This window comes from Triticum dicoccoides, chromosome 4A (assembly GCF_002162155.2).
Source record: "Triticum dicoccoides isolate Atlit2015 ecotype Zavitan chromosome 4A, WEW_v2.0, whole genome shotgun sequence".
In the NCBI taxonomy this organism is placed as follows: domain Eukaryota; kingdom Viridiplantae; phylum Streptophyta; class Magnoliopsida; order Poales; family Poaceae; genus Triticum; species Triticum dicoccoides.
The window spans coordinates 586,851,191-586,875,051 of record NC_041386.1 but is presented as its reverse complement, the minus strand read 5'-3'; the positions used below and the strand labels follow the sequence as shown (position 1 = coordinate 586,875,051).

The 23,861-nt window shown below is 44.5% G+C and overlaps 1 protein-coding gene across 1 annotated transcript; it reads right to left on the bottom strand.

The window, feature by feature from the left end:
• Nucleotides 1-259: 259 nt before the first annotated feature.
• Nucleotides 260-6,163, bottom strand: LOC119287008. Its single transcript, XM_037566482.1, has 5 exons — nucleotides 4,651-6,163; nucleotides 3,907-4,539; nucleotides 3,678-3,829; nucleotides 1,160-1,237; nucleotides 260-1,081 (listed from the first exon to the last, which is right to left on the bottom strand). The coding sequence occupies exons 1-5, from the start codon at nucleotides 5,888-5,890 to the stop codon at nucleotides 473-475; spliced, it is 2,712 nt and encodes a 903-aa protein (XP_037422379.1). The 5' UTR covers nucleotides 5,891-6,163; the 3' UTR covers nucleotides 260-472.
• Between the last annotated feature and the right edge of the window lie 17,698 nt (nucleotides 6,164-23,861).

The following is a 23,861-nucleotide window of genomic DNA, read 5'->3' as shown; positions in this document are numbered from 1 at the left end:
TCGGCCTCGCCTATTGCAGTATTTTGGCACCGGGGGATGCATAATCGGCTACGGTGACGCCTAGCACCTTGCATAAAACAACTTGTCAGGATTGTAAAAGACAGCAGAAATCACCAAAACAAACATTATTATTATTTTCAAGAAAAGGGACGATACCGACAAGAACAAACAAAGGAAACACAAACACAATCAGGAACGACGTAGAAAGACATCCAACAAAAATAATAAAACCAACAAGAAATATATGACGACCCACACATCCGGAAAAAGAAGCAACACATCGATATGAACATATGTGACCTGAAGCTACTTTCAACGAGATTCCACATTTACCAACCAACCATATGCACTCATTACAGCGACAAAAAAACTCACAGATGGGGACGGATTGGATTGCAAATACCGACAGGTTAAGTTAGTTAGTTATATATAATAACAAAATGGCTCCCAGACTTCCAGATATGCCCTTGCCTCAACCCTCTCGGTGTTTGCGTGGCCACCTCCCTGCGCCCCTGCCCCTGTTGTTGAAGTTACTAGGCTGGTAGTACCCATCATCGTTGTTGTTGTAGTACCCGCCCCCGCCCCCGCCTCTGCCACCACCACCACCACCACCACCCCGGCCATTCTGGTACCCGCCCTGGTGTCCGCCACCACCCCTGCCATTCAGGTACCCGCCCTGGTGTGCACCACCAGCACCACTGCCATTCTGGTACCCGCCCTGGTATCCACCACCACCACCCCGGCAATTCTGGTACCCGCCCTGGTATCCGCCACCACCACCCCAGCCATTCTGGTACTCACCACCGCCTCCTTGGTATCCACCACCACCACCTCCTCCACGCCCATTCTGGTATGCGCTGCCCATGCCACGGCCGCCTCCATGCCTGCCATGGCCATTAGGGTAAGCCCCCCTCCTGCCACGATCACCACCTCGCTGGTTCTGAAAAGATCGCTGAGGGCGCTGAAACTGTCGCTCTTTTGGCTCGGCATACCTCTGATCTTGTTCTTCCACATCAAACTTCTCCTGCTCTGCCTCAGCCAAGGGATATTCCTCATGAGGGTTCACCGGGGATTTACCTTCCTGAAGCTGGCATGTTAGTATAAGCCAGAAATATATTACATACACAGAAAAACACTCCACAGGTCATCCAGTCTTTACCATATTTTGCACATCGGCTGCATTAGACTGATGACCATTGTAGATTTCTGTGGCATGCGAGGAGTCTTCCTCCTCCTCCTGTCAGCAAGTAAACATACCAACAAGATCAATATAAGCTTTGTAGACTAATGACCATTGTAGGTTTCTTGCAATAGTATCCAAGTACACAGCTAGGATGCTAAAGAACATATATTACCAGACCCAAAGAATATAAAACTATTAAGTTGTGTTATCAAAGTAATGTTGGTCATAAGTCCTAAACTCGTAATCATAAAGTAGACAAGCAACAAGTAAAAATGACAGCTAGGAGTAAAATGGCACCCAGGTCCCAGGAGCATGTGTTCCTTCAATGGACAGTAAATAAATAATTCTACAACAACAACAACAACAACAACAACAACAACAACAACAACAACAACAAAGCCTTTAGTCCCAAACAAGTTGGGGTAGGCTGGAGGTGAAACCCATAAGGTCTCGCGACCAACTCATGGCTCTAGCACATGGATAGCAAGCTAATAAATAATTCCGAGTGTTTAAAATTCAGGTAAAATTATACATGCAAATGTTTGAACCATTCAGATTCCTGTAGGTTGTGGAAAAACAAACTCCTTTTGCACCTTGGCAAAAGAAACAAATCTGGGGGCTCTAAAGTGAAATCTTTAGAAGCACGAAAATTAACTTATACAAAAAAAGGAGACCCAGTGCTAGAAGTTCCCACGCCAGGTGGGGTCTGGGGAAGGATTATATAACGCAAGCCTTACCCCTGCACACTGCAATGCAGAGAGGCCGCGCCGAAACTTGCTTTACTCAATGGGTACAAATATTGTCAGAGCACTAAACTTGGTTTCTCCACTCATGCTGCAGAAATGCTAGCTTTTTCCGTTAAATTCACAAACGTAATAAAAATACAAGAGCCTTGGCGCAGTGGAGCCTTGGCGCAGTGGTAAAGCTGCTGCCTTGTGACCATGAGGTCATGGGTTCAAGTCCTGGAAACAGCCTCTTACAGAAATGTAGGGAAAGGCTGCGTACTATAGACCCAAAGTGGTCGGACCCTTCCCTGGACCCTGCGCAAGCGGGAGCTACATGCACCAGGTTGCCCTTTTTTTTAATAAAAATACAAGAGCATTTGCATGTGTCCCCTTTTCAGAATGTTTATATCAGGGATTAGGATTGCTGTTCTTTTCAACCAGCATTTTAAGTAATGGCCAACAAAGTAAAAAAGGAACAAATGTACAATAAAAAATCATGTTATTGCATGATTGCAATGGTGAATTCTAGCACATGATATTTATAATCTTTAATACAACAAAAACTCAACTACTATGTTGCAAACTGCGAAGACCCATCAGAATAGAGACCATCCTGTACCTAGATAGTGGTAGCACTACACATAATATTATACAACGATCATACTAGTTGTTAAGTTAGTATTTCAGCGGGTTTTTTTCAGAACACAAATGCACAGGCACCATCTGTTATATCTAAGCAACAGCCCACAACATCCATATGAAACCATGGATTTCGAGTCGCTCGACTAGTCGCGACTAGTCGTCGACTAGTCGACGAGTCGCAGTTCCAGGGCCGACTCAGCCTCTCGACTCGACTCCTGGGATGAGTCGAGCGACTCGCGCGACTAGTCTCGACTAGTCACGACTAGTCGTGGTTTTTGGGTCGAACGACTCGAGGCATCGCTGGATCTGGAGCACTCTCCTGCCGCCATGCTGCTGCTGCTGCTGCTGTGCTGCCTCGCTGCTGCTGCTGCTTCTGCGCCCCCGCTGTAGCGCTGGCCGCCGCCGCCGCCGCTGCTGAAGCTGCAGCGGCAAGAGGAACAGGCTGGGAGGAGGAGCGGTGGCAAGAGAGCTGCTGCAGGGGAGTTGAGAGATCCATCGCTGGGAGGAGAAGTGGTGGACTGGTGGCAAGAGATTGGCAGCAGAATGTATGGCGGCTGTGGTGAGGGAGGAGGGAGTGTGGATGGTGGATTAGGTCACGGGAGGAGTATATAGCTACTAGATGGGCTTTTGGGCCACAGGGAAGTGCATAACTAGTGGCCCATCTCTCAGTTGGCCCTGGTTACTGCTGCTGGTGGTGTGCTCCTCCCCTCCTCCCCTGGTTGCTGCTGCTGCTGTGCACTTGTGCTCCTCCCCTGACTGCCTGCTGCTTAACTCACGTCGACTCGTCGCCATGTCGACTCGTCGACCGTGAGTCTAGACTAGTCACGACTAGTCTAGAGTCGCCCCCTCCGAGCGACCCATCGACTCATCGACTCGAAAACATTGTATGAAACAGCATAATCTACACCCCAAATGGAGTGACGTTACAGTTTTTTTGTTAAAGTTATAATCCACATTGATCATTACTACTGAACCAGCACAAAAAGCAGCAGCAACAACAACAATGATGATAATAATAATACTAGGAGCAATCATCAACAAAGATCAAAACAAAGTTTCAGGGCAATGATCACTTCACCATGCTAAGCATATATTAAATTACAAAAGAGTGCAATTTGCTATTTTACCTTGTGACCTTCAGCAGCTATGTTCTCCTTAAGTGATGGTGCCTCTGGTGAGACAGTCATGCTCATCAGTGCCTGCACACTTTCAGATCCATGGTGCGCCGTGTAGTAGTCCGATGCCATGATCCTGTCTAACTTGGACCTCACCGCAGCATCTACAGCGAAAAGCCGCAGATTTCAATCAGCAATGAGCTCAAAACAAACCAAATTACAGACCTATATCAACCCTCACATGTAACAGAGGAGCCAGGGTGGATCGGCACATCAGCACGGGTGAGCCATAGGCGGGCATGATGGGCACAGGCCTGGAGTGCGTCATGGTGGGAGACGCCAACCGCAGAAGCAGGGCGAGCCGTGGCAAGGGCCGCCACAGCAGACACTGCATCAAGGTCGTTCTCCGTAAGCAGGTCCACGGTATCATCCCATACATAGCCGTAGGTGATGCAGCTGCTCCGCTCGTGCTTGCGTGCAACCATGGTGGTGATGAACTCGTCTGGTGACTTGACATAAAAAAGGGAGCCAAAGTAGACAAGCGCGAGGAGGTCTTGGATGGACAAATCGGAGCCAAAGGATGAGGAACCGGCAGCAGGTGCAGGGACGGTGGAGAGCTCCTTGGTGAGGGCAGTGGAGAGTGGCACGCGGAGGCGCTCGAGCTCGTCAATGAGCGCGGCGATGGTGGGCTTTGAATGCATCACCTCCTTCTGGTCCTGGTTAAGCACCTTGCCGGCGGCGACCGACTCCTCCATCTGCGCAATGCGATCCTGCTTCTTCCGCAGCGCGCGAAGACGCTTCGACGCCACTGAGAGAGCCAGCCCTTCCTTGGTTTCAGATATTGTCCCTTTGGTTTCAAATTCTTTAACCGACTCTGCAAAAAAAATTTGCAAAGCATAATGTATAGCAGTAATTAATGTTTTCAACAACAAAAAAACATTTTTTTTCTCTGGTTAATACAAAATTTTGTTAGCTCCATAAGTACCTGAAGTTGTGCCAAAAGACCTAAAAAGAACACATGGATCATAGGTTGGTTCAAACCACAACATGTTTTCAGCAGAGCAAGGCGCACAAGACTCAAGCTTCAAACTTTTACCATTCACAGCAAGTACATATGATGTCCGGTGGCACATGCTCTCCTTCGCCATAATGTAAATAACATTGTCATCGTGCAAGCTTAATGTAGGCCCAGCACTGGTCAAATTCCCCCATGTCAAACTGTTTTTGTCATCAAACATCTCAGGTAAAAGATTCGGCAAACTTGAATCACTGAAAGATAACTCAGATGTATCAAACGTCAGACCATCATGCCAAATATCTGAATAAATCGATCTACTCCAGGTCCTAGCCATCCAACCATAATCTTTTCCTCGCTTCATGTTGCAGAAAGCATCTTGCACATGAAAATCTAACTCAACAAACTTGATCAAATCATTGAATATCGTCACATGACGGTGTGGTCTTGGGGTTAGATTCTCAAACGTCAAATGGAATTCAGAAGCATCACATGGTTCAGGTACTGGCAATGGAACAAAACGGATGATAGGCTTTTTATCCAAGACATTGCATAAGAGAATTCCCCACCAAAGATCAATCCAACCTATGATACCATTTTCTGCATATGCCACGCTCATGGCATCATGAAGCAATAGCTTACGCTTAGCTATCCTTGTTTCATTATCCTCGGCGATATGAGCCACCTGAGTGTGCCAATCATTTGCATCAGATCGATAAATGTGGAGTGTGTAATGTTTGCGAGACTCGAGCCCGAAATATTCAACATGAGGAAAAACGACAGCAAAGTCTTCACTGTTATCATTAACAGGCAGGATAGCAACCAAATTTGCCTCAAAAGAAGATGGATATGGCCTTGGAATAAGATGAAGACAGGGAAAATTTGGCCCTGCTTTGTAAACGAAATAGTCGGTGAATGGTAAATGGTGGACACTCCCGAAGAAAGTGAAAGCCAGCAGTACAGACCCTCCAGCCTCACCAAGTATACGAGGATCTACTGGCAAGAGCTCCCCTGTCTGATCAACGCAGCTGACGAGGCACAACGAGATAGCTGGAGGGTCAACTGCTTTAAAAGAAAGCTCCAAGTGATGCCCTTTGCTATTCTTGGTTTTTGCGGTAGTGGAATTTTCCAACTGGCCCACTAAACAATTTCTATCCAGCAGGATTTGGGGGTGGCGACCACACGGAGAAGGATGGTCTTGCATTGCCATGACGGAAGAGTGAAAGGGCGCCGATGAAGATATGGATCGTGGAAGGCGGAGAATGGCCTAGGCCCGGGAATTGACGGGAAAGAAGCTCGGGGGTCGATGTCAGGGAATCAGGGTAGATGAGCTCGGACTATGGCTGCCTGGGAGTCAGGGCAGACGGCCGGAGACGGAGCATCGTGGAAAAGGACGAAGGTGGGAAGCGCCGGGATGGCGGTGGTGGCGGCGGCGGCAGGCGGTCGAGGTGCGCGGCGGCAGGCGGTCGAGGCGCTCGGCGGCAGGCGGTCGCGGTGCGCGGTGACGGCAGGCGGTCGCGGTGCGCGGCGGCGGCGACGGTGGAGCCGAACCCTAGCGAGGCGGCGGCACGAGGGAGACAGATTGAGCGAGGGGAAGAACCGAAGGAGCGAGACAGATCTTTTTGACAGATCGGTCGCTGACAGATTCTCGAACGCTCGGGGCGGCCGGCCCATGTAGTGTAAGGCTCGGTAGCGAGTTGTTTCCAGTGAGTTTATTTTTCCTTTTTTTGAGGTTTTTTTTTCTGTTTTATTAGTTTTCAGTGGGTTTTTTATTTTGGTTTTCCAGGAAAACACGAGATTTATTTATTTCTTAAAAATATATTTCTTAGAGAAATACATGGCATTTTAGAAAAATTGAGAATATTTTCTAATATGTTTGTGGGCATTTTATGAAAAAATATGAACACTTTTTTATATTTCTAAACATTTTTAAGCATTTTTTGTACATGACGAACGTTACAATTTTTTGTAATAGATATGGGAGTCTCCAGAAGCGTCTGATGCCTATCTAGTGGCCGCTATTCTCCCTGGCGGTTCAGTGCATGCGAGGTGTGCAGGCCACGTTAGGGTTTATGGGGTGTAGGAGTTCGATTCGACGACAAACCGCTCCCACTCACCACCCGCATTCATCTTAGGGGTTCACATGTTCAATTTGGAAATTACGCTCCCTCTCCTAATTTCTCTCCATGCTCCCCTATGCTCACCCCGATGGTGGAATCGTTGCGCCATTGATGTTGGTCCTCTACTGGATCAGGATGGAGAGTAGGCAATTAGAAGTGAGCATGCATCTCAACTCCGTAGGCACCCTCTATTTTTCTTGAGCGTTGTTCTTTGTTGTTTATCTTGTTGATGTCGATGATGTGTGGATGAAGGGGGTCACGGGGTACTGATAGTGTCTTGAGCCCATCAATCGCCACAAGGCTAACTAAGTGTAGCTTCATGGTCCTATTCGCACCTCTCATTTAAGTGTCGTCTGCTGCATATGACACGTACATGTGAATACTTTGAATATATTCGCAAGTTGAAAAGAAATAAAAAGGAAGTATTCATGCGAGGTGGGTTAAGATAAAAGCTAAGGGTTTTATTTTGCAAGAATCCAATTTTTTTCCTGAACTAGAAAAGAAAATTTTAAGTTAGGAGAATATTCTATAAACTTAAAAGTCGAAGTGAAGCACACCCATGTGTTCAATCCCAATCAAACATCATCAACTGCGCATACGTCACGGTGACCACAAATCAGCTGACCTATGTATAAAAAAGAGTACAAGTCAAAGTAAAAGTTTTCGTAAAGACTATTATATGTTGTCAAATAATTAGATACTCCCTCCATCCTATAACATAAAAACGCTTTTGACACTACAGTAGCGTTAAAAACATTTTTATATTATGAGACGGAGGGAGTAGATAGCATCTGTAGCCGGGCTTGGTGAGTGGGAGTCCTCAAACCCGCGGGATGCACGGAGTCCCACCGAGAACGTAACTCTACTTACTATAAAATAAGCAAACATTAACTCCCCTAAACGCACCCTGCTTACTGTACACGGAAGAAAACACATCAATTGGAGGGTCAAGATAAGCCTACTCAATGGGATCTAACCGTGAATACACAAAAGTACCCCTCACGTTGTACGCTAAGCAATTTAGGTGGACGGACGAAACTCTGCCGTCCTTCAGCCAACGCCAACAAAAAGAAAAGAAAAAACACACCGAAACAGCCACATCCGCTCCAAAATTAGCGGCGACCAATCCTCCTGTCGCTCTTCAGAGTTGCCCTCCACCGAAACGCCCGCGCCGAGGACGCCCGCACCGACGACGCCGGACGACGGCCGCACCGACGACGCCGACGACGCCCGCGACATCCACGACGAGGACCTCCTCGCCAACACAGGTGCATGCTTTCTCTTCAATCTTTCAGACGTCGTCGCCCACACTGCCGCGACTGTCTCCGGACTATGCATCGGCGGCGGCAAACTCCTCGGCAGGCTGATTTGCACGCATGTGAAGATGTTAACAATGACATCCGTTCATTGCTCCTGTTTCTGTTCTGCATAGTTCTGCATAAATAGTGAAACCATGGTACTGAAAACCAATCATAAAGTGCATATGTTATGAACCATATGCCGTGAGCATATGTTATGAAACCTAATCATAAAGTGCATGAGCAAGTGAAATCATACCACGGATCCTCAGCAGATCCCTATGGTACTGAAAATTTGATACCACTGACCTAACCTATGACTGAAACAAATCTTTGTAGTTTGCCACAATGTTCTGTCAAATTAATATGTACATATAAAATTCACACTGATTGTGACCTCTTGGTTCCGAACATTAATCTATATGAATATTATTACAAACTACATAGCTACATGTTTACCGCCAATGTCCCCTCAAAATCATATGACCATAAGAAAATACACCCTATGCATGAGGCCTCTTGATCGAAAGCGACAATCGCGATTGAATCTATTACAAAGATGTCCCCTCAAAATCATATGACCATAAGAAAATACACCCTATGCATGAGGCCTCTTGAAAGCGACAATTGCGATTGAATCTATTACAAAGTACAGCATTACATTTCGAGGTTGTTGGTTCAATATTCTAAATGATGGTCTTGCGCTCCATTAAATATAATGATCTCACATCTTTTTACAGGAGTTCCTATTCGTATGGGCCCTACCACTCCCAACAGGACCCCCACTCCCAGCAGGACGCCCACCCCCTTTCAGGATATAAGCAACAACCAAACATCATCTATTGATCATAACCCAGTCACTCAAGTTCGATACAGTATTACAACTGCTGAACTGTGTCATGATTTGCAGACCCAAAGGAACTAAAAAGGCAGAGGGATAGAGAGCGGTATGCAAAAAATAAAGATGAGATTAATAAGAGAAGGCGTGAAGCCTACAAAAGAAAAAAATACCACTGCGGAAATAGATGGCCTACATAAGGAACACCGGCACAGCTAGCTGTATCACAAGGTAATGATGATCAAATTTCATTATCTATGCCCCAATTGAATTGGCATGTAATTATTTTTTCTTCATCTGTTCAGACACTAATGAGACTAAGAATCGGAGGGAAAGGGAGCGTTATGCACAGAATAGAGAGGAAATATTAAAGAGACAACGCTAAACCCGTGAGCAAAATAGAAATATTACTGCTGCTTTCGATGGCAGTAACCTTGTGTCGCATATGCCAGCTACTGGATAAGAGGCTGTCACCCAACTGCAGAACATTACTGCTGCTTTCAATGCAGTAACATCGTGTCACATGTGCCAGCTACTGGACAAGAGGCGGTCACCCAGCTGCAGAACATCACAGGCCGAGATGGTGCATTACCAACTTTAGGACCATACAATGGATTCATACAAACTGACAAGGAGAATATTTCTGACAATGATGGATCCGATTGGCTGCACAGAAATGATGCGTATCAGATGCAACGAAGTTCAAGAAGAATGACACTCACACAACTGGCAGGGGTTGACAACCCCCAACTCAATACAGTCGTCAATCTACGTACCCCAGGGGTAACTTTTCATGATCAGGGTTAGTTCATCGATTTAATTAAGTTGCTAAATTATCAATAGTGTTTGTTTCTCCTTTAATTTAGCACTCTGTTCTTCATTCGATTGAGACTAGCATTTGGTTCATATCTTCGGTTCATCCCTGGAACTTACTCACTGGGGTCAACCAATGTTATCAGGCAACAACCACGGCGAAGATGCGTATGGAATACTGGAGCCCGATGTCCAGACCATAATACTTGATGGTATGCAAAATGGCAGTTTAAGATTCCTCTACCCCGATAATATGTGTCATAAGCGTAATTTACGTGACCTTGTGCATCATAACTCTGTCCTATTCATGATTTACTAGACTGCTTGGGAGACCGGAACCTTGGAGAAACTAGTGATGTTGACCCTGATGAAGAAGCTAGGATGTTTGCTAGACCAGGTAGATTATTGCTATCATGAGTTATGAATACGACATAAGATAGTTATATGGTTTGTGCACAAACTTTAAATAATGCAATTGTCCATTCTTTTCCAGATGTTGATTTTGAATCCTACCGAGTGGCACGGCATCATGGTGATGGAACTATCACTAATGAGCATCATGACAGAGTTTACATAAACCTGCCCAAAAATCACCATGTACTTAGAAAAGTTAGCGGCTGCTGCCACTGTGGAGCTTTGCGGTTCCAATACGAGGGGCCTGCATTTTGTTGCAAAAAGGGAAAAGTTGGTGTATTTACTACAGAGGTTGATGAAGAGTTGAAACATATTGAACAATGATGAATACATGGATATACATTGCTTTAATATGGCTGTGCGGATACTAGCGCGCCACGAAGTCCAGGTTCTCAGAGACATTCCATCTCACTATATGGATCTGAACTTTTGTGTAAGTTACTATAATCATGTATTACATTTTTTCCTCATTGCACTAATATTTTCTCATTCTTATTTTAGTCGATGTTCCACTATGCACGAGACTCAAGTCATCGTGAAAATGTGGAAATTGCTACATTGAAACGGTTGTTTCATAGCTGGCCTGACAGTAATGATTATCATATCTCACAATGTAATACAGTAAGATTTTAATTTTTCATCTCTAACAGTGCTTTGTTTGGTCTTAATTAATATTCCATTTATTTCTAAACTATCTCATCATTGCAGATTTTATTGTCTTGGTATATGTTTGGGCTATTTCTATTGTTTGTGTTGGATCAAAACAAAAAAGTTGTCTCAATTTTTGATCCGATACCAATACCTACTTTGGGGAATAATGTACTTAAAATTGTGGTCGACAACCTAAACCTTGCGCTTGAAGTTGCAAACCCTGCATTCAAGGATGATATCTCTAAATGAGAATGCATAGTTCCTGTTGCTCCAACAAATTCACATTGGTATGAATCTTTTAAACGCATTACAATATTAATTGATTCATTCGACTCACATTATGTGTTTATTTCATACATGCAGTGCCCTGTCCGGTTATTTGGTTTTTAATTACATGCACTCATTGTGCGATGGAAAACTATATTTTCCCATATCCAACGTAAGTATTGACACTATGCTTATTTGTATACACATTGCACATGCAACTTGTTACAACAATGTTGTATAATGCATATGTAGGATGGTTTTCAGCTGAGGAAGCAATTTTTGGTGCATCTTTTAAAGTATGAAGAGAAAGAAGCTCAAAACAATATCCCATACATTGAACGAAGCATCATTGATCGCATCTATAGATGGACCTTCATTGCTTCAAAAGGTGGACCTTCAAGACATGCTTAGTTGCGGTTTTTAAAATATATTTTTGTAACAGTTATAATACAATTATTATGTGACAGTGAATTTTATGCGAAAACATGTTTCTGGATCATGTGTTACACACGCGCTCATATCGTTATGCATAAGACACATTTAAATGGCTTGGTAAAAGAACTCACTAAAATAAAAATTAGCACGTGTTGGATCAGAAATATGTCACATTTTTTGAAAATACAATTTGAAAGACAAAACAACATTTCGGATCAATCTAAATTTTTTGTAAAATAACATATAAACTTGTTTTGTTGATGCAGCAGTGAGGAGATGTGTTGATATCCTTTGCGTCCAAGAAACCAAATGGAGAGGACAGAAGGCGAAGGAGGTGGAGGATACCGGCTTCAAGCTGTGGTACACGGGGACGGCTGCAAACAGAAATGGTGTAGGCATCTTGATCAACAAGAGCCTCAAGTATGGAGTGTTGGAAATATGTCCTAGAGGCAATAATAAATTGATTATTATTATATTTCCTTGTTCATGATAATCGTTTATTATCCATGCTATAATTGTATTGATAGGAAACTCAGATACATGTGTGGATACATAGACAACACCATGTCCCTAGTAAGCCTCTATTTGACTAGCTCGTTGATCAATAGATGGTTACGGTTTCCTGACCATGGACATTGGATGTCGTTGATAACAGGATCACATCATTAGGAGAATGATGTGATGGACAAGACCCAATCCTAAGCCTAGCACCAGATCGCGTAGTTCGTATGCTAAAGCTTTTCTAATGTCAAGTATCATTTCCTTAGACCATGAGATTGTGCAACTCCCGAATACCGTAGGAGTGCTTTGGGTGTGCCAAACGTCACAACATAACTGGGTGGCTATAAAGGTACATTACAGGTATCTCCGAAAGTGTTTGTTGGGTTGGCACGAATCGAGACTGGGATTTGTCACTCCGTGTGAACGGAGAGGTATCTCTGGGCCCACTCGGTAGGACATCATCATAATGTGCACAATGTGATCAAGGAGTTGATCACAGGATGATGTGTTGCGGAACGAGTAAAGAGACTTGCCGGTAACGAGATTGAACAAGGTATCGTGATACTGACGATCGAATCTCGGGCAAGTATCGTACCGATAGACAAAGGGAATTGTATACGGGATTGATTAAGTCCTTGACATCGTGGTTCATCCGATGAGATCATCGTGGAACATGTGGGAGCCAACATGGGTATCCAGATCCCGCTGTTGGTTATTGACCAGAGAACGTCTCGGTCATGTCTGCATGTCTCCCGAACCCGTAGGGTCTACACACTTAAGGTTCGATGATGCTAGGGTTATAAAGGAAGTTTGTATGTGGTTACCGAATGTTGTTCGGAGTCCCGGATGAGATCCCGGACGTCACGAGGAGTTCCGGAATGGTCCGGAGGTAAAGATTTATATATGGGAAGTCCTGTTTTGGTCACCGGAAAAGTTTCGGGGTTTATCGGTGACGTACCGGGACCACCGGGAGGGTCCCGGGGGTCCACCAAGTGGGGCCACCTGCCCCGGGGGGGCCACATGGGCTGTAGGGAGTGCTCCTTGGCCTACATGGGCCAAGGGCACCATCCCCACTAAGGCCCATGCGCCTAGAAGGGGAGAGGGGGCAAACCCTAAGGGCATATGGGCCCTAAGGCCCATACACCCTGCGCCTCCCTCTCCTCCCCCCTCTTGGCTGCCACCCCTTGGCCATCTAGGGCTGCCGCGCCCCCTAGGGGTGGGAACCCTAGAGGGGGCGCAGCCCCTCCCCTTCCCCTATATATATGAGGCCTAAGGGGCTGCCCATAACACACGTGATTTGATCTCTCGTTGGTGCAGCCCTGCATCTCTCTCTCCCTCCTCTTCCGTGGTGCTTGGCGAAGCCCTGCAGGATTGCCACGCTCCTCCATCACCACCATGCCATTGTGCTGCTGCTGGATGGAGTCTTCCTCAACCTCTCCCTCTCTCCTTGCTGGATCAAGGCGTGGGAGACGTCACCGGGCTGTACGTGTGTTGAACACGGAGGTGTCGTGCGTTCGGCACTTGGTCATCGGTGATTTGAATCACGACAAGTACGACTCCATCAACCCCGTTCACTTGAACGCTTCCGCTTAGCGATCTACAAGGGTATGTAGATGCACTCTCCTCCCCCTCGTTGCTAGTCTCTCCATAGATAGATCTTGGTGACACGTAGGAAAATTTTGAATTTCTGCTACGTTCCCCTACATTGGCATCATGAGCTAGGTCTATTGCATAGATTCTATGCACGAGTAGAACACAAAGTAGTTGTGGGCGTTGATTTTGTTCAATATTCTTGCCGTTACTAGTCTTATCTTGATTCGGCGGCATCGTGGGATGAAGCGGCCCGGACCGACCTTACACGTACTCTTACGTGAGACTGGTTCCACCGACTGACATGCACTAGTTGCATAAGGTGGCTAGCGGGTGTCTGTCTCTCCCACTTTAGTCGGATCGGATTCAATGAACAGGGTCCTTATGAAGGGTAAATAGCAATTGGCATATCACGTTGTGGTCTTTGCGTAGGTAAGAAACGTTCTTGCTAGAAACCCATAAGCAGCCACGTAAAACATGCAAACAACAATTAGAGGACGTCTAACTTGTTTTTGCAGGGTATGCTATGTGATGTGATATGGCCAAAGGATGTGATGAATGATATATGTGATGTATGAGATTGATCATGTTCTTGTAATAGGAATCACGACTTGCATGTCGATGAGTATGACAACCGGCAGGAGCCATAGGAGTTGTCTTTATTTATTTATGTCCTGCGTGTCAACATAAACGTCATGTAATTACTTTACTTTATTGCTAACTGTTAGCTATAGTAGTAGAAGTAATAGATGACGTGACAACTTCAAGAAGACACGATGATGGAGATCATGATGATGGAGATCATGGTGTCATGCCGGTGACGATGATGATCATGGAGCCCTGAAGATGGAGATCAAAAGGAGCAAAGTGATATTGGCCATATCATGTCACTATTTGATTGCATGTGATGTTTATCATGTTTATACATCTTATTTGCTTAGAACGACGGTAGTAAATAAGATGATCCCTCATAAAAATTTCAAGAAGTGTTCTCCCCTAACTGTGCACCGTTGCTAAAGTTCGTCGTTTCGAAGCACCACGTGATGATCGGGTGTGATAGATCCTTATGTTCACATACAACGGGTGTAAGACAGTTTTACACATGCAAAACACTTAGGGTTAACTTGACGAGCCTAGCATGTGTATAGACATGGCCTCGGAACACAGAAGACCGAAAGGTCGAGCATGAGTCGTATGGTAGATACGATCAACATGAAGATGTTCACCGATGTTGACTAGTCCGTCTCACATGATGATCGGACACGGCCTAGTTAACTCGGATCATGTAATCACTTAGATGACTAGAGGGATGTCTATCTGAGTGGGAGTTCATAAGATGAACTTGTTTATCCTGAACATAGTCAAAAAGGATTTTGCAAATTATGTCGTAGCTCGCGCTTTAGTTCTACTGTTTAGATATGTTCCTAGAGAAAATTAGTTGAAAGTTGATAGTAGCTACTATGCGGACTAGGTCCGTAAAACTGAGGATTGTCCTCATTGCTTCATAAAAGGCTTATGTCCTTAATGCACCGCTCAGTGTGCTGAACCTCGAACATTGTCTGTGGGTGTTGCGAACATCTGACATACACGTTTTGATAACTACGTGATAGTTTAGTTAAACGGTTTAGGATTAAGGCACCAAAGACATTTTTGAAATGTCGCAAAACATATGAGATGTTTTGAGGGATGAAATTGGGATTTCAGGCTCGTGCCCACGTCAAGAGGTATAAGACCTCCGACGATTTTCTTAGCCTACAAACTAAGGGAGAAAAGCTCAATTGTTGAGCTTATGCTCAGATTGTCTGAGTACAACAATCATTTGAATCGAGTGGGAGTTGATCTTCCAGATGAGACAGTGATGGTTCTCCGAAGTCATTACCACCAAGCTGCTAGAGCTTCATGATGAACTATAACATATCGAGGACATATATGATGATCCTTAAGATATTTGCGATGTTTGACACCACAAAAGTAGAAATCAAGAAGGAGCATCAATTGTTGATGGTTGGTGAAACCACTAGTTTCAAGAAGGGCAAGGGCAAGAAGGGATACTTCATGAAACGGCAATTCAGCTACTGCTGTAGTGAAGAAACCCAAGGTTGAACCCAAACCCGAGACTAAGTGCTTTTGTAATAAGGGGAACAACCACTGGAGCAGAATTACCCTAGATACTTGGTAGATTAGAAGGCTGGCAAGGTCGATAGAAGTATATTGGATATACATTATGCTAATGTGTACTTTGCTAGTACTCCTAGTAGCACCAAGGTATTAGATACCGGTTCGGTTGCTAAGTGTTAGTAACTCGAAATAAAAGCTACGGAATAAACGGAGACTAGCTAAAGGTGAGATGACGATATGTGTTGGAAGTGTTTCCAATGTTGATATGATCAAGCATCGCACGCTCCCTCTACCACCGAGATTGGTGTTTGCGTTGAGCATAGACATGATTGGATTATGTCTATCGCAATACGGTTATTCATTTAAGGAGAATAATGGTTACTCTGTTTATTTGAATCATGCCTTCAATGGTCTTACACCTAAAATGAATGGTTTATTGAATCTCGATCATAGTGATACACATGTTCATGCCAAAAGATAGTAATGATAGTACCACCTACTTGTGGCACTGCCACGTAAGTCATATCGGTATAAAACGCATGAGGAAGCTCCATGTTGATGGATCTTTGGACTCACTCATTTTTGAAAAGTTTGAGACATGCGAACCATGTCTATTGGGGTATATGCATGAAGAAACTCCATGCAAATGGACCGTTTTGTACTCACTTGATTTTGAATCACTTGAGACATGCAAATCATACCACATGGGCAAGATGACTGAAAGCCTCGGTTTCAGTAAAATGGAACTAGAAGGCAACTTGTTGGAAGTAATACATTTTGATGTGTGCAGTCCAATGAGTGCTGAGGCATGTAGTGGATATCGTTATGTTCTTACTTCACAGATGATTTGAGTAGATGTTGAGTATATTTACTTGATGAATCACGAGTCTGAATTATTGAAAGGTTCAAGTAATTTCAGGGTGAAGTTGAAAGATCATCGTGACAAGAGGATAAAATATCTATGATATGATCATAGAGATGAATATCTGAATTACGAGTTTGGCACAAAATTAAGACATTGTGGAAATCGTTTCACAACTAATACAGCCTGGAACACCATAGTGTGATGGTGTGTCCGAACATCATAACTGCACCCTATTGGATATGATGCATACCATGATGTCTCTTATCGAATTACCACAATAGTTTATGGGTTAGGCATTAGAGACAACCACATTTACTTTAAATAGGGCACCACGTAATTCCGTTGAGAGGACACCGTATGAACTATGGTTTAGAGAAACCTAAGCTGTCATTTCTTAAAAAGTTTGGGGCTGCGACGCTTATGTGAAAAGTTTCAGGCTGATAAGCTCGAACCCAAAGCGGATAAATGCATCTTCATTTGACACCCAAAATAGTTGGGTATACCTCCTGTCTCAGATTCGAATTGTTTCTAGAATCGAGTCCTTTCTCGAGGAAAAGTTTCTCTCGAAAGAATTGAGTGGGAGGATGGTGGAGACTTGATGAGGTTATTGAACCGTCTCTTCAACTAGTGTGTGGCAGGGCACAGGAAGTTGTTCCTGTGGCACCTACACCAATTGAAGTGGAAGCTTATGATAGTGATCATGAAACTTCAGATCAAGTCACTAACAAACCTCGTAGGATGACAAGGATGCGTACTACTTTAGAGTGGTACATAATCCTGTCTTGGAAGTCATTGCAAGACAACAATGAACCTATGAGCTATGGAGAAGCGATGGTGGGCCCGGATTCCGATAAATGGCTCGAGGCCATAAAATCCGAGAGAGGATCCATATATGAAAGCAAAGTGTAGACTTTGGAAGAACTACTTGATGGTCGTAAGGTTGTTAGGTAAATATGGATTTTAAAAGGAAGACGGACAATGATGGTAATCACCATTAAGAAAGCTCGACTTGTCGTTAAGATGGTCTCCGACAAGTTCAAGGAGTTGACTATGATGAGACTTTCTCACTCGTAGCGATGCTGAGAGTCTGTTGGAATTATATTAGCGATTACTGCATTATTTATGAAATCTTGCAGATAGGGTGTCAAAACATTGTTTCCTCGACGATCTTCTTGAGGAAAGGTTGTATGTGATACAACCAGAAGGTTTTGTCAATCCTGAAATATGCTAATAAGTATGCAAAGCTCCAACAATCCTTCTAAGGACTGGAGTAAGCATCTCGGAGTTGGAATGTATGCTTTGATGAGATGATCAAAGATTTTGGTGTATACAAAGTTTATGAGAAACTTGTATTTCCAAAGAAGTGAGTGGGAGCACTATAGAATTTCTGATGAGTATATGTTGTTGACATATTGATGATCAGAAATGACGTAGAATTTCTGGAAAGCATATAGGGTTATTTGGAAAGTGTTTTTCAATGGAAAGCCTGGATTAAGCTACTTGAACATTGAGCATCAAGATCTATAAGGATAGATCAAAACGCTTAATGGTACTTTCAAATGAGCACATACCTTGACATGATCTTGAAGGTGTTCAAGATGGATCAGTGAAAGAAGTTCTTGCCTGAGTTGTAAGGTATGAAGTTAAGACTTAAAGCTCGACCACGGCAGAATAGAGAGAAAGGACGAAGGTCGCCCCTATGCTTAAGACATAGGCTCTACAGTATGCTATGCTGTGTACCGCACCTGAAGTGTGCCTTGCCATGAGTCAGTCAAGGGGTACAAGAGTGATCCAAGAATGGATCACAGGACATCGGTCAAAGTTATCCTTAGTAACTAGTGGACTAAGGAATTTTCTCGATTATGGAGGTGATAAAGAGTTCGGCGTAAAGGGTTACATCGATGCAAGCTTTAACACCTATCCGGATAGCTCTGAGTAGAGATACCGGATACGTATAATAGAGCAACAATTTAGAATAGCTCCAAGTAGAACAGTTATTTGGAATAGCTCCAAATAGAACGTGGTAGCTACATCTAGGAGATGACATAGAGATTTGTAAAGCACACACGGATCTGAAAGGTTCAGACCCGTTGACTAAAACCTCTCTCACAAGCAACATGATCAAACCTAGAACTCATTGAGTGTTAATCACATAAGTGATGTGAACTAGACTACTGACTCTAGTAAACTCTTGGGTGTTAGTCACATGGCGATGTGACCTATGAGTGTTAATCACATGGCGATGTGAACTAGATTATTGCCTCTAGTGCAAGTGGGAGACTGTTGGAAATATGCCCTAGAGGCAATAATAAATTGATTATTATTATATTTCCTTGTTCATGATAATCGTTTATTATCCATGCTATAATTGTATTGATAGGAAACTCAGATACATGTGTGGATACATAGACAACACCATGTCCCTAGTAAGCCTCTATTTGACTAGCTCGCTGATCAATAGATGGTTACGGTTTCCTGACCATGGACATTGGATGTCGTTGATAACGGGATCACATCATTAGGAGAATGATGTGATGGACAAGACCCAATCCTAAGCCTACCACCAGATCGCGTAGTTCGTATGCTAAAGCTTTTCTAATGTCAAGTATCATTTCCTTAGACCATGAGATTGTGCAACTCCCGGATACCGTAGGAGTGCTTTGGGTGTGCCAAACGTCACAACGTAACTGGGTGGCTATAAAGGTACATTACAGGTATCTCCGAAAGTGTCTGTTGTGTTGGCACGAATCGAGACTGGGATTTGTCACTCCGTGTGAACGGAAAGGTATCTCTGGGCCCACTCGGTAGGACATCATCATAATGTGCACAATGTGATCAAGGAGTTGATCACGGGATGATGTGTTGCAGAACGAGTAAAGAGACTTGCCGGTAACGAGATTGAACAAGGTATCGTGATACCGACGATTGAATCTCGGGCAAGTATCGTACCGATAGACAAAGGGAATTGTATACGGGATTGATTAAGTCCTTGACATCGTGGTTCATCCGATGAGATCATCATGGAACATGTGGGAGCCAACATGGGTATCCATATCCCGCTGTTGGTTATTGACCAGAGAACGTCTCGGTCATGTCTGCATGTCTCCCGAACCCGTAGGGTCTACACACTTAAGGTTCGATGACGCTAGGGTTATAAAGGAAGTTTGTATGTGGTTACCGAATGTTGTTCGGAGTCCCAGATGAGATCCCGGACGTCACGAGGAGTTCCGGAATGGTCCGGAGGTAAAGATTTATATATGGGAAGTCCTGTTTTGGTCACCGAAAAAGTTTCGGGGTTTATCGGTAACGTACCGGGACCACCGGGAGGGTCCCGGGGGTCCACCAAGTGGGGCCACCTGCCCCGAGGGGGGCACATGGGCTGTAGGGAGTGATCCTTGACCTACATGGGCCAAGGGCACCAGCCCCACTAAGGCCCATGCGCCTAGAAGGGGAGAGGGGGCAAACCCTAAGGGCATATGGGCCCTAAGGCCCATACACCCTGCACCTCCCTCTCCTCCTCCCTCTTGGCCGCCACCCCTTGGCCATCTAGGGCTGCCGCCCCCCTAGGGGTGGGAACCCTAGAGGGGGCGCAGCCCCTCCCCTTCCCCTATATATATGAGGCCTAAGGGGCTGCCCATAACACACGTGATTCGATCTCTCGTTGGTGCAGCCCTGCATCTCTCTCTCCCTCCTCTTCCGTGGTGCTTGGCGAAGCCCTGCAGGATTGCCACGCTCCTCCATCACCACCACGCCATTGTGCTGCTGCTGGATGGATTCTTCCTCAACCTCTCCCTCTCTCCTTGCTGGATCAAGGCGTGGGAGACGTCACCGGGCTGTACGTGTGTTGAACGCGGAGGTGCCGTGCGTTCGGCACTTGGTCATCGGTGATTTGAATCACGATGAGTACGACTCCATCAACCCCGTTCACTTGAACGCTTCCGCTTAGCGATCTACAAGGGTATGTAGATGCACTCTCCTCCCCCTCGTTGCTAGTCTCTCCATAGATAGATCTTGGTGACACGTAGGAAAATTTTGAATTTCTGCTACGTTCCCCTACATGGAGTGGTAGACGTCAAGAGACATGGGGACCGGATTATCTTGGTCAAGCTGGTAGTTGAGGACTTGGTTCTCAATGTTATCAGCGCGTATGCCCCGCAAGTAGGCCACAATGAGAACACCAAGAGGGAGTTCTGGGAAGGCCTGGAAGACATGGTTAGGAGTGTACCGATTGGTGAGAAGCTCTTCATAGGAGGAGACCTCAATGGCCACGTGGGTACATCTAACATAGGTTTTGAAGGGGCGCATGGGGGCTTTGGCCATGGCATCAGGAATCAAGAAGGAGAAGATGTCTTAAGCTTTGCTCTAGCCTACAACATGATTGTAGCTAACACCCTCTTTAGAAAGAGAGGATCACATCTGGTGACTTTTAGTAGTGGCCAACACTCTAGCCAGATTGATTTCATCCTCTCGAGAAGACACTACTAGGAAAAGGCATGCTAGTGGCGCACCGAATTTGCCTTCTAATGGCGCACTACTGGTGCGCCACTGGCATCACGCCATTAGAATTAAATTCTAATGGCACACCACATGTGCGCCATTAGTATCTGGTGTTCTAATGGCGGACCACGTAGTGCGCCATTAGTATAGCCCACAGTGCGCCACTATTATCTGCTATACTTATAGCGCAGCACATGGTAGTGCGCCATTAGTAACAACTTTTTAAATTCTTTTCTTCTTAATCTCAGGTCACTATTTCACATATGAGATATTCAACATATATATATATACAACAAGCATCCATATAGCAATCATATCCAACACACAAGTTTCATCATATATACATACATAGCCAACACATAGTTCCGTCGTTACAAAAGTTTCACATTGTTCATCCAACACCGTTATCCATCAATTCACAAAAGTTTCACATTGATACAAAATAAAAACACAAATGGAAAAGAAGTACTCCATCCACGCAAGCTTCCGTCAATTAAATCAAATCTGCAAAATGATAAACAAGAAGTTAGAAGAAGAAAAAGAAGAAGACTAGAAGAATACTAGAAGAGGAAGAACACTAGAAGAAGAATAAGAAGAGTTTTGGAAAAGAAGAAGAATAAGAAGAAGACTATAAGCTTATTATGTAAACTTGATCATTTTGTGCTAACATAAGTTATTTTGGAGCTAACCTATAGGAAACTAAGCATATAAGGTCTAAGTTAGTATATTAGAGCCAACTTAAGTAAAATGAAGCTAACCTATGTCATTTTGGAAAAGAAGAAGAATAAGAAAAAGACTATAAGCTTATTATGTAAACTTGATCATTTTGTGCTAACATAAGTTATTTTGGAGCTAACCTATAGGAAACTAAGCATATAAGCTCTAAGTTAGTATATTAGAGCCAACTTAGGTAAAATGAAGCTAACCTATAGGAAACTAAGCATATTAGAGATAACATAGGTAACTAAGTATATATATATATATATATATATATATATATATATCATTTTGGATAGCTAACCTATAGGAGATCTGACATACCTGACAAAGTAGGAAGTTCTTCTCCTTCTTCTCCTTCATCTCCCTGATGCGCCTAGAGCGGCGAGGCGGTGGAGGCAGTGGAGGTAGTGGGATGTAGTCTTCTACCACAATTGGCGTGGTCATGTCGCCCAGCTGTGGGATCGCCGGCGCCACCACCGGTGCGTGGTCATTGTCAGGCACCACCACCATCGCGAGGCCACCTTCAGGCACGACCATCGCTAGGTCATCCTCAGCCACCTCCATCTCTTGCCCATGGTCAGCCACCACCATCTCTTGCCCTTGGTCAGCCACCACCAGCGCTAGGTCATCCTCAGCCTGATGCCCATCGTCATCATGCAGCTCCTCATCCTCACTCTGCTCCTCTTTTCCCGCACTCCAGTCCGGATCATCCTTCTTGTTGTCTATGCTGGTGCCAGAATCGCTGCTGCTTTCGCTACAGCCAGAATCGCTGCTGCTTTCGCTATAGCCATAGTCGCTGCTGCTTTGGCTGTAGCTAGTGTCGCTGCTGCTGCTCCTACCTGTCCAAAATGCAACAATGACCGTTAACAATCGATGTGAGACAAAGCCAAATGTAGAGGAATAAGAAGAGGCAGAACGTACATACCGGCATCATCATCGGCAGCGTAGCGCATGCGACACATAGTCTTGTTGTACACCTTCACGATGAGCATGTTGGCGTCGTCGTCGTACCTGAAGACAAGGAAGTACCCCAGCTGCAGGTCGTAGGCACGGTAGAACTTCTCCCACCCACGAGACAAGTACATGTGGCCCTTCTTGATCGCCAACTGCACATCCCACTGCCTGCGAAACCCGCTGCCGGCCTGTCGCAGCTTCACATTATTTGGCGGATCTTCACCCATCAGCATGTTCATAAAACTGTCAGGCAGCCTCTATAGTTTGGGAAAATGAGTGATGTAGCAAACAACAGATATCATAATGAGATGGGTGAAGGGGAGATCTCTCGTTTTATATACCAGCGTCATGGATGATACTGAAGCCTCAAGTATGATAGTGAAGAACTCGGAAGCATCCAACTCGTACTACGGTGTCGCAGATCGGCGGTGGCTGCTTCCCGCCATCTCTGATAAGCAGCAGAAGAGACCAATTAGTACCCATGCATGATAACAGGCATTAGTCGCAAGTACCCCATATGTCCTATTTTTAGCAAAGTCATGCTAAAATTCACGGAAAATTTCAGCATGACCTTTGCTGAAAATAGGACATATGGAGTGCCCGAATTTGCCGGAATGGAAGTTAATCGACATTCCGGCAAACTCAAGGGCCTCTCGGGGTACCTGCAAATTCATCACAACACAATGGTCGGAGACAAAACCCAACAAACTAGCAAGTCTTTCTCAATGTGATCACAAGTAATTCAGAGGCATCACAATAAAGCAACACCCTGCACTAGCCTAAAAACAAGTGAAGTTTCACCCATATAAGAACAACTTTATAAAATCAAAGAAGTTGCTAAATTTTTTGTATCCTTCATACACACTGGAGTACAATGCTTTATAATGTTCCATCATCATTACAGAAATCCAAGACCATGTGTTCCATCATCATCATCATTACAGAAATCCAAGAAACATCATGCTTTTTAACAGTTTTCAGTTTGGACAGAATACTGAAAACTACAGTTTGGACAGAATTCCTAACACTTTGGTCTTCTAGTTACAAAACAAAACTGACATAATTCTAGATGCCATAACTGAATTTTTTGACAGTAGCTC

Coding starts and splice junctions, on each gene's coding strand:
- LOC119287008 (XM_037566482.1), bottom strand. CDS start 5,890: ATGGCAATGCAAGACCATCCTTCTCCGTGTGGTCGCCACCCCCAAATC. Junction 3,830..3,906: donor CCCTGGCTCCTCTGTTACAT/GTGAGGGTTGAT, acceptor TTTTCGCTGTAG/ATGCTGCGGTGAGGTCCAAG. Junction 1,238..3,677: donor TAGCTGCTGAAGGTCACAAG/GTAAAATAGCAA, acceptor ACTTGCTGACAG/GAGGAGGAGGAAGACTCCTC.